This window comes from Octopus bimaculoides, chromosome 10 (genome assembly GCF_001194135.2).
Source record: "Octopus bimaculoides isolate UCB-OBI-ISO-001 chromosome 10, ASM119413v2, whole genome shotgun sequence".
NCBI classification, from domain to species: Eukaryota; Metazoa; Mollusca; class Cephalopoda; order Octopoda; family Octopodidae; genus Octopus; species Octopus bimaculoides.
The window spans coordinates 29614289-29625423 of NC_068990.1; the positions used below are offsets into that span (position 1 = coordinate 29614289).

Sequence of the window (11135 nt, forward strand, 5' to 3'; positions counted from 1 at the left end):
TTTCATTTTCATTTATATTTTAATCTCTTTGTGGCTTTTTTTCTTGTCAAAAACTTTATTTTCAGTCTCATTGCTTCATCTTCATCACTTTCTGTTTCTTTTTATCTGATAAAAACCATAAAAACGATAAATTGTTTTGCTTTAACCTTTCAACATTCAGATTTCTCTGTCAAATGTTGTGCTTGATATTGTATGGACTAAGATCCCTGTTGACAAGCCACTGGTATTTATAGTGTTAAACACTTTCGGTATGCAAATTAGGGACTCCTTCACAGAGTAACTGCTGCATTTGTTAAGTATATAAACAGTTTGGCTGCTTGTTTCTCTGGAGACTGTCAGAATGATGTGGACGCCTCTGATGAGAAGCCAATAAGGTTCGAAAATCAATTTTTTTCAGTTTGCAGAGAAATGGCTAAAATTTGCCCTGTTTATAATTATTCCATATGTTACATATAAGATAGACTTCTTTAGTTTCCATTTACCAATTTCATTCATAAGACTAATGTTGTCATGAGGCTTTTGTAGAAGACACTTGCCCATCCTGCTAGAAATAACAGCTGAATCTCATGCACATTTCACTCTACAGTCTTAAAGAAGAAAGAATGCATGGTTGCATCTGGAATGTCTTTGGTCATGTCTGCTAGACAAGGTTGACCAGGGGCTAAACAACAACCACAGCAACACAACCATCACTTGACAACCCAACATATGTGTCTCTGTATGTGGTCGACTTGCTAGAAATAACCACCAACTCTCTCTCTCTCTCTCTTTCAACTCATCTGGAAACACTGGAAGACATATAATTCTACAGATATGGGATATTACAGTTCTATATTTGAGAGATGAGGAATTATTTACATTTGATGGACATTTGTCCTCATCTTGTTTGTTGTTAACACAACATTTCGGCTGATATACCCTCCAGCCTTCATCAGGTGTCTTGGGGAAATTTCAAACCTGGGTTCTCATTCCTAAGGTATTTTTCAATGTTATTATTATTATTCAAGTTACTGCTGGAATCGAACTCAGAATCTTGGGGTTAGTAGCCCGTGCTCTTAACCACTACGCCAAGATGAGGACAAATATCCGTGAAATGTAAATTCAGCTGTTAAAATATAGGAATCTGAGAATAAAAAAATTCTAAATAATAAATGATAGCTTTATAATTATTTACTGAAAAACGATAATCCTGTCTATTATAGACACAAGGCCTGATCGGAACTTATTTTATCGACTGCCAAAACGATGAAAGGCAAGGTTGATGTTGGTGGAATTTGAACTCAGAACTTCAAGAGCCAGAAAAAAATTGCTGCTAACCATTTTGCTCTGAGTAGTAATGATTCTAGCATCTCATTGTCTTTCTATTGAAGTAATGACCAAGACCTTTGGCATTATGTCATGCTTGAGAAGAAGAGCCATCAAGCTGAGCAAAATCGCAGCCGTGGCAGTTACCAGTGCCATGCAAATTGGCAGCCATGCTCATGGCACGTAAAAAAATACCCTGGTGTCATGCAAATGGCACCCGTGCTGGTGGTACGTAACAGCACCCATTACACTCTCGGAGTGGTTAGCGTTAGGAAGGGCATTCAGCCGTAGAAAACCATGCCAAGTCAGACTGGAGTCTGGTGCTGCCTTCCAGCATGCCAGCCCCGTCAAACCACCCAAACCACGCCAGCATGGAGAATGGACTGCCATGTTATATTGGCAAACAATCTTTACTACAAAATATATTGAAATTGTTACAATTTGATTCTTCATCTGTTTTTAAATTTTGCAGGTTTCAAAATTTCCCCCATGAGCCCAATCTTTGGGCTGAATTGCAATCAATGTTAGAAGCTATGCAATCGGACAACGTTGATTCAAAGTCTCAGTTACTCACAGGTATTTCATTTGTTTTTATTTTTTCTTGTGGTTTTCATCGTCGTCATCATCATCGTTTAACAATTGTTTTCCATACTGGCATGGATGGTTTGACTGAGGCTGCACCAGGCTCCAATCTGATCTGGTAAGGTTTCTACAGCTGGATGCCCTTCCTAACGCCAACCATTCCGAGAGTGTAGTGGGTACTTTTTACATGCCACCAGCACTGGGGCCAGTCAGGTGGCTCTGGCATCGACCACACTCAAATGGTTTTTTTTATGTGCCACTAGCACGGGAGAGAGTCAGGCGGCACTGGCATCTTGTTTTATATTACAATTGAGGAAAGAATGACATTGTTGCTTGCAGGTATCCAATGTGTCAAGCACTGGCTCATTACATGTCTTGCAGCAAGAGTGAGAACAAAGGATTATCCATAACTCATTGTCGTCGTTGTCGTTTAACATCCACTTTTCCATGTGCGCATGGGTCAGAAGAATTTTCTACCTGTTCCAGTGCCGCATAAAAAGTATCTGTACCGATGCCACGGTAAAAGCTCCTCTGCTGGTGTTATGTCAAAATCACTGGTACTGGTGCCATACAAAAAGCATCCAGTGCACTCTGTAAAGTGGTGGGCATTTTCTGCCAAAATGGAACCTGGTCTGACTCTCAGCCTTGCCAACTCCTGTCAAACTGTCCAACCCATGCCAGCAGTGAAAACAGAGCTTAAATGATGATTATGATGATAGGGCAAGTTTTAGCCATTTCTCCACTGAAAAAAATGATGAACAACCTTAATTGATTTTCGAACCTTATTGGGTTCTCATCAGAGGCGTCTACATCATTCTGACAGTCTCCAGAGAAACAAGCAGCCAAACTGTTTATATACTCAACAAATGCAGCAGTTTCTCTATGAAGGAGTCCCTAATTTGCATACCGAAAGTGTTTAACACTCTATAAACACCAGGGGCTTGTCAACAGGGATCTTTGTCCACACAGTATCAACATATGATATAATAAATATGTAACATATGGTATAATTCATCATTTTTTCAGTCTGCATATAAATTATATCATACCTTGATACTGTGTGGATTAAGATCCCTGTTGACAGGCCACTGGTATTTATAGAGTTTTAAACACTTTCAGTATGCAAATTAGGGACTCCTTCATAGAGAAACTGCTGCATTTGTTGAGTATATAAACAGTTTGGCTGATTGTTTCTCTGGAGACTGTCAGAATGATGTAGATGCCTCTGATGAGAACCCAATAAGGTTTGAAAATTAATTTTTTTAGTCTGCAGAGAAATGGCTAAAATTTTCCATGTTTATAATTATACCATATGTTACATATAGGATAGACTTTTTTTATAATGTTACATATAGGATAGACTTCTTTGGTTTCCAGTTACCAATTTCATTCATAAGGCTAATGTTGTCATGAGGCTTTTGTAGAAGACACTTGCCCATCCTGCTAGAAATAACAGCTAAATCTCATGCACATCTCACTCTACAGTCTTTATATATTAAAACTTGAAGGTTTTAATATATAAAACCTTCAAGCAGTTTTATATATTAATCTATTTTTTTGTTAAGGAAGGTCATGTCTGGAAGTATTTTCTGCTGAGATATGTCAAGTTTATGAAAGCAGCGTGGCTTGCAGAAAATGCCAGTTCTTTTATCTTTTTACTTGGGTCATTAGATTGTGGCAATTGTGGCCATGCTGGGGCACTGCATTGAAGAATTTTACTCGAATGAATTGACCCTAGTGCTTTTCTTTATTTTTAAACCTCATACTTATTCTGTTTGTCTCATTTGCTGAACATCTAAGTTACAAGGATGTAAACACACCAACACTGGTTGTAAAGCAGTGTCATGGGCGACAAACATACATGCATATATGACAGGCTATTAAATCCACTCATAAGGCTTTGGTCAACTTGAAGCTATTGTAGAAGACACCTGCTCAAGGTGCTGCCATGCAGTGAGACTGAACCCAGGACCATGTGATTGGGAAACGAACTTCTTACCACACAGCCATGCTTGCACAAATAGATATTTAACATCGTAACTGGAATAATGAAGAAATTTAATTTCTCTGTTGAAGGCTGAAGCAGAAATAGGTTATGTTTACGTTGATGTTAACCATTTTGTCATTAAAGTCTCAAAATGTTTTCCTATTCCACAGACATATTTGCTGCCGTGCCAACAAATGTCCAGTGTGGAATGTTGCTGTGTATGGCAAAGAAAATCAGTGATATTCTTGAGCAATGCCGACTTCTACTTTTGGCCATGAGGAAATTCCCAAATCTGGTTACGGAACAAGGAGTATGTATCTAGATTTTGTTGTCTTGTTTTACTGATGAGAGTGCACCTGTGCACCTATGTGTGTGGGGGGTTAAGATATTTGTAATACATAATGAATGTGTTTTAGTGGTGTGATTACAAAAATTTCATTACCATTCTTGTTGCATGGTAGAGGCACATGGCTTAGTGGTTAGTGTGTTGCACTCCTAATTATAAGATTGTAGTTTCAGTTCCTAGATGTGGCAGTGCATTGTGTTCTTGAGAAAAACACTTGATTTCACATTGCTCCAGTTCACTCAGCTGGCATAAAGGAGTAACCCTGCGACAGACTGGCGTCCCATCCGGGCAGGAGTATATATATATAATAACAGCTACTTTACAGACTGTTATTGGTTTCTTTTTATGTGCCACTGTGCCTCATGTAAGGTCACCAAGTAACTGGCAAAACGACACCCTTCAGCTGAGGGAGGTGGCTTAATGCCAGATGATGAAAGATTAAAGTATGATATAGAGACATTGAAACAGACATTTTGCTGCAGAAGAAATGTATTTTTACCTAATCCTCTTTTCTCACAACTGAAATCTCTTTTCCTCTGTTTTCCAACACATCAAGGCTATACAAAGAATATGTTTACATTTTTTATTTCACTGACAGTGAGGCTTTGTACTACTTAGATTTATTCCATTTCTACTAATGATGATGATGAAATCTAATTAGAATTTATGTTTTACCTGTTATCCATTAAAAAGAATTCCCTATTATAAGATTTATATTCTTGCCACATAGAAAGCACCCATGCCAGTGCTACATGGCACCCATGCTGGAGTCACATAAGAAGCAACTGTGCCAGGGCTACATAAGAAGCACCTGACTTAGGTGTCACCTGTATTGATGCCAAGTAGAGAGCACCCATTATACTCTGTAAAGTGGTTGGTGTTGGAAAGGGCCAAATCAGACGAGTGGAGGCTTGGTGCAGCCCTCTGGTATGCCAGCTCCTATGAAACCATCTAACCCATGCCAGCAAGAGAAACAGATGTTAAATGATGATGATGATGATGATCACTATAAGTATATCACTGAAATTGCCAATTGTGAGTCCCACATAAATACAAGGACTTAGAATTATCCAACAGGATTACTTCAGTCTCTCAACAACTGACATCAAACCACTGCTCCTCCTCTCAAATATTCCCTTCATTTAGTTGAGGTGGGAGTGGCTTTTTCCTCTTCCCTGTTCTGTTTTTTCTTTGTCTTGCAAGTTACTTGATGACCTCACTGGACAGGTAGCATAAAGAAGGTACCCAGTATGGCTATGCTCGAATAGTGCTTTCTACATGCCACCAGTACAGGAGCCAGTCAAGCAGTACTGGCACCAACCATGCTTGAATGATGCTTTTTACATGCCACCAGCACGGGAGCCAGTCAGCCGGCACTGGCTTCAACCGTGCTTGAACGGTACTTTTTACGTACCACTGGCATGGGACCAGTCAGCCAACACAGGCAACGACCACGCTCAAATGGTGCGTTTTATGTGCCACCGGCATGGGAGCCAGTCAGCCAGAACTGGCAATAATCATGCTTGAATGGTGCGTTTTACATGCCACCAGCATGGGAGCCAGTCAGGCAGCACTGGCTTCAACCACACTTGAACGGTACATTTTTATGTGCCACCAGCATGGGAGCCAGTCAGCCAGAACTGGCAACAATCATACTCAAATGGTGCTTTTTACTTGCTACCTTATATAATAAGGTGTTTGATGGCCATCAAGGAGTTTAGGAACGAAGTAGTTGAAGGGTATTTATTGGTGTCATTTGCACCTTTGGGGTGACATTTTAACTTCTGTCCTCAGAAATTGAAACTTCTGTCTTGTTTTTTCTTTTCTTTTTTTTTGGTTTCTTTTACTCTGCAGTTGACATTAATAGAAACTTTGATCTTGTCAGAATCAATCACAAACGTACCCTCACCTGTTAATTGTTACAGGAAATTGTTAGGTAAGTCAAACTTCTTAATTATTGTCAGTGTTGTTGTTGTTATTGTTATTATTGTTGTTGTTGTTGTTGTTGTTGTTATTATTATTATTATTATTATTATTATCAGACTGGAGCCTGGTGTTGCCATCCGGTTTCACCAGTCCTCAGTCAAATCGTCCAACCCATGCTAGCATGGAAAGCGGACGTTAAACGATGATGATGATGATGATTATTATTATTATTATTATTATTATTACATAAAGTGACAAGCTAGCAGAATCTTTAGCATGCTGGGCAAGATGCTTAATGGCATTTCATCCATTAATCACTCCTTCTTGTTAAAGGTCTTATCTTTTGTATCTGATATTTTCTTCACTTGAGAACGCGTTACAAAAGGGTTCTGAGTTCAAATGCTGCTGAAGTCGACTTTGTTACAATAGGGTTTAAAAACAGCTGAGCCAATGAGAGAGTCATTACCTGGTCACTTCTCTTGCTAGAAATAACAACCAAGTATCCTTCAAATCATACACTGTTATCATTTTCATCATTTCACATCCATCTTCCATGCTGGCATGGGTTGGACAGTTCGACGGGAACTGGCAAGCCAGAGGACTGCACCAAGCTCCACTGTCTGTTTCGGCATGATTTCTATGGCTGGATGCCCTTCCTAATGCCAACCACTTTACAAAGTGTACTGAATGCATTTTATGTGGCACCAGCTCTGACAAGGTCTGTTATGATATGGCTTTTCGAAACAAAGATACATTACATTATTTACATTTGACGGGTATTTGTCCTCATCTTGTTTGTTGTTTAACATAACATTTCGGCTGATATTCCTTCCAGCCTTCATCAGGTATCTTGGGGAAATTTCGAATCTGGGTTCTCATTTCAAAGGTATTTTTTGATGTTATTATTACTATTATTATTATTATCATTCAGGTCAGTGTCTGGAATCAAACTTGGCATATGGTGTAGTGGTTAAGAGCGCGGGCTACTAACCCCAAGATTCCAAGTTCGATTCCAGGCAGTGACCTGAATAATAATAATAATAATAATGATAATAATAACATCGAAAAAGCCTTAGGAATGAGAACCCAGGTTCGAAATTTCCCCAAGACACCTGATGAAGGCTGGAGGGTGTATCAGCCAAAACATTGTGTTAACAATAAACAAGATGAGGACATATATCAGTCAAATGTAAATAATGAACAGACCAATGATCTAAAGCATTCCAAATGTGACCATCAAATGTAAATAATCTGCATAATTTCTCATCTCTTAGATATAGAACTATAAAGATAAATTAGTCTGAATCTTTTGAAGAATTAGTGAAGAAATCTCAGACATGGAAGTAACTCCTAGAATTGGAAGGTCTTTAAGTGAAGGTAGCAGAAACTAAAGTTTTAGTAAAACCAAAGCCAGGATTTTATGTTGTGAAGTCATTATATCCAGCATAATGTAAAGAAGCTGGAGTTCCATAAAGTATCTCCAATATAAACCATGATGAAGGGTAGAGAAGAAGAGGTGGAGTGGCTTTGTAGGTTGGCTGGCAGAGAAGGGCTTCTTGTGGGCTAATGGTTAGGGTACTCGGCTCATGATAGTCAAGTCATAAGTTTGATTCCCAGCAGTACATTGTATCCTTCAGCAAGATACTTTATTTCATGTTGCTGCAGTCCACTCAGTTGGGAAAAAAATGAGTTGTACCTGTAATTCAAAAGAACCTAGCCCTTGTTGTATTCTGTGTCATGCTGAATCTCCCCCAGGACTATGTTAAGAGTATGTATGTTTGTGGAGTGCTCAGCCACTTGCAAATTGATTTCATGAGCTGACCAGCTTATCGGTTTCACTGATTGGATCAACTGTAACACTTGTCACCGTAACCAACAAAGTGCCAGTTATGAAGAATGGTTAGCAAAAACACTGCCATCATCGTTTGAACACTTCCATGCATGATGTTTTCAATACCAACAATATTTTATTTCTGGTTCTTTCTTTGATTTTGTTATTCATTTATCCATCCTTGTCTCTATAAAAACTAATAACGATGCAACATGTTTGAGTTATTTTCCCTTTTCTTTTCTTCATTTCAGTATGTGATGTGTTGCCATTGGTTCTTCAGAAATGTCGGGTGTCTTTTACGTCAGCAGACCTCTACACATGGATGCAAAAAGCAATACAATTTTATATTTCATACGTCACACAACCACCAAGCCCTTTAGAATGTAGTACGGCTCCATCCTCATCAGGTGAGAAGTAATTTTTCTCTTTTAATTTCATGGCAATGGATTGACAGACTTGGTAGAGCATCAGAGAAAATGCCCAGCAGCATTTGTTTCAGCTCTTTACATTCATCATCATTTAACGCTCGTTTTCCATGCTGGTGTGGGTTGGATGGTTGGACAGGAGTCACACCAGGTTTCATAGTCTGGTTTGACTTGGTTTCTTCAGCTGGATGCCCTTCCTAACGCCAACCATTTTACAGAGTAGACTGGACTGAGTATATTTTATTGTGTTATTAGGAATTTGGTTGACAGGACCAAACTAGCTTCTCTTCACTCTATCACTTGACAATCATCCGAATTGCTGCCCGTCTTGATGAGTTACCTCCCCTGTAGTTCATGGAGTTTTCATTCCTCTCCGTACTTCATCATTGTCTTCTCCTTCTCTTCTTTCTCCTGCTTCTGCCCATCGTAGGTCAACAACACGTTGCGTGTTCTTGTTCAGTAACCATCTCTAGCAGGTTCGCATGTGGGCTACATGGCCTGCTCCTGATCTGCTGCAAGTGAAACTACTTGACACAATGGAGAAGTGCCGACTCTCATGTGCCCTTTCATATCTTCTCTGTTGTTTCTCCTAAATGGCTGGAATTATGAGCTTCAATGATCGGTGCCATTCATCCTGCCACAGGGCCTTCTCCTCCTCCCAGGTGTCAGGGGAGATGCTGGAGTTCTTCGTATATCTATTCAGTACATCACTGCATCACAACATCTGGCCACCACAGCTCCACCTGCTCTGATCCAGTTCAGCATAGGACGCTGCCTTTGGGAGCCTGCTGCTCTCCATCCTGCAAACAGATGCTTATTGACTTACTGCTGCTCTTCTTGGCGACTCACAGACAACACAACCCCTCTCCATGTAGATTCTTCTTCAGAGTTACTGCTCCCCTGGATGGGTTGCTATCACTGCAGCTTGCAGAGCTCACCTTTCCTCTATGACTATGAAGATTAAGATGTGGTGTGAAAGTACTCAGTACATGCGGGAGAATTTATATCTTTTATCTTTTACTTGTCTCGATCATTATGCTGGGGCAACACCCTGAAGAATTCTAGTTGAACAAAACGACTCCAGCACTTATTTCTTTGCAAGCCTGGTACTTATTCTAACAGTCTCTTCTACTGAACTGCTAAGTTATGAGGATGTAAACACACCAACCCTGGTTATCAAGAATGGCAGGGGACAAATATAGTCACACAGGCATTCTCACACACACACACACACACACACATTCTGGGCTTCTTTTAGTTTCCATCCACCAGATCCATTCACAAAGCTTTTGTTGGCCCAAAGCTATAGTAGAAGACACCCAAGATGCCATGTAGTGGGACTGAACCCAGAACAATATGGCTGGGAAGCAAACTTCTTACCACACAGCCATATTTATAATGTGACCATGCCGGCCTAGTGGTCATGGTGTTGTAGTCATGAGATAGGAAGGTCATGGTTTCTATTCCCAGACCAGCTGTACATTGTATTCTTGAGCAAGATCTTCATTTTATGTTGCTTCTATCCACTAAGCTTTAAATATGTAACCCTGCAATGGACTCATGTCCCATTCAGAATAAAGATATTGTGATCTCGGTCCCTTCGCCACTTTGGAAACCCAGTAACCAGTTCTGTGTATCCTAGGACTTGAAGAGATATTTGTATGCTACCATTACTCTTCTCACCAAGTTGTCAGAACCCAATACAGTGGTTATCAGACTTGTTAATATCCTGGCCAGATCCAAAACCTGGATTTTTTTAGGGGGCTGCATTAAAAAAAGTAAAACACTAGTAAGTAAAGAAAAATTTATAGTAAAGATTGTTTGCCAACATAACATGGCAGTCCTAGTTTAGGACGAATGTTGCTGTAATTTAACCCCAGGAGACATCATCTCTAGCTAGCTATACGACACAATCTGTGTCCTTATATTTTCAAACAAAGAAATCTAGCACCCCCTACTCAGCTCAAAACAATATCTGTGTATCGTGATTTCCGGGTTGTATCCCTTCATCAGCGCAGAATAATTGTTCAGCTGGAGGTGGTGCTGTCTAATTCCCGTTTGAAATATATAGTTTTCAAAGTGACAATATAAGGACACAGATCGTGTAGTATAGACAGTTGGAGACGATGTCTCCTGGGGCTAAATTACAGCAACATTAGTCCTAAACCACGACTGCCTATCTCTCATTGTGAGATTTAAAAATAGTAATTTTCTAAAGAAAAATTTGTTATATTTATTGTGGGAAGACCATCAGGGGCTGCCAGAAGGATGATTGTGGGCTGCTCGAGGGCCTGGGAGCCGTGGTTGAGAACTGCTAGCCCAACATATAGCATTTTATTCTTTCTGTAAAACATTATAAAAATGCTGTCACTCCTCGTAGAGATTTGAAGGGTTTTTTGTCTTATGCAGTTTTTATTTCCTTTTCTAGATATTTTGTCACCAACCAAGCAGTCTATGAAGAAATATCCATTAATTGTTGGTTTACAAGAAAAAGAAAGTCAGGTTTCTGATCCGTGGGGAAGTCTCTTCAAACTGATCCAGCAAATATCAGTTTTACTCAAATGGGATATTGATCCAGATTTTTTTTCTAAACCCAGGTTAGTATAGACATCATCATCATCATCATCATCTTCATTGTATTGTTTGCTTTTCCAGGCTTGCATGGGTTGGACAGAGTTTATTGAGGCAGGTTTTCCCCAAGCTGGATGCCCTTCCTCTCACTGATCCTCACCT

The 11135-nt window shown here is 39.7% G+C and overlaps 1 protein-coding gene across 1 annotated transcript in view; it reads left to right on the top strand.

Moving 5' to 3' along the window:
- The window catches only part of LOC106870003 (integrator complex subunit 10), a 27900-nt gene that overhangs the window by 3650 nt on the left and 13115 nt on the right, over nucleotides 1-11135 (top strand). The window contains exons 2-6 of the mRNA XM_052971301.1: nucleotides 1581-1881; nucleotides 4045-4184; nucleotides 6075-6156; nucleotides 8229-8384; nucleotides 10831-10999. Coding sequence (XP_052827261.1) covers nucleotides 1581-1881; nucleotides 4045-4184; nucleotides 6075-6156; nucleotides 8229-8384; nucleotides 10831-10999 — 848 coding nt within the window. The remainder of the gene's footprint in view (nucleotides 1-1580; nucleotides 1882-4044; nucleotides 4185-6074; nucleotides 6157-8228; nucleotides 8385-10830; nucleotides 11000-11135) is intronic.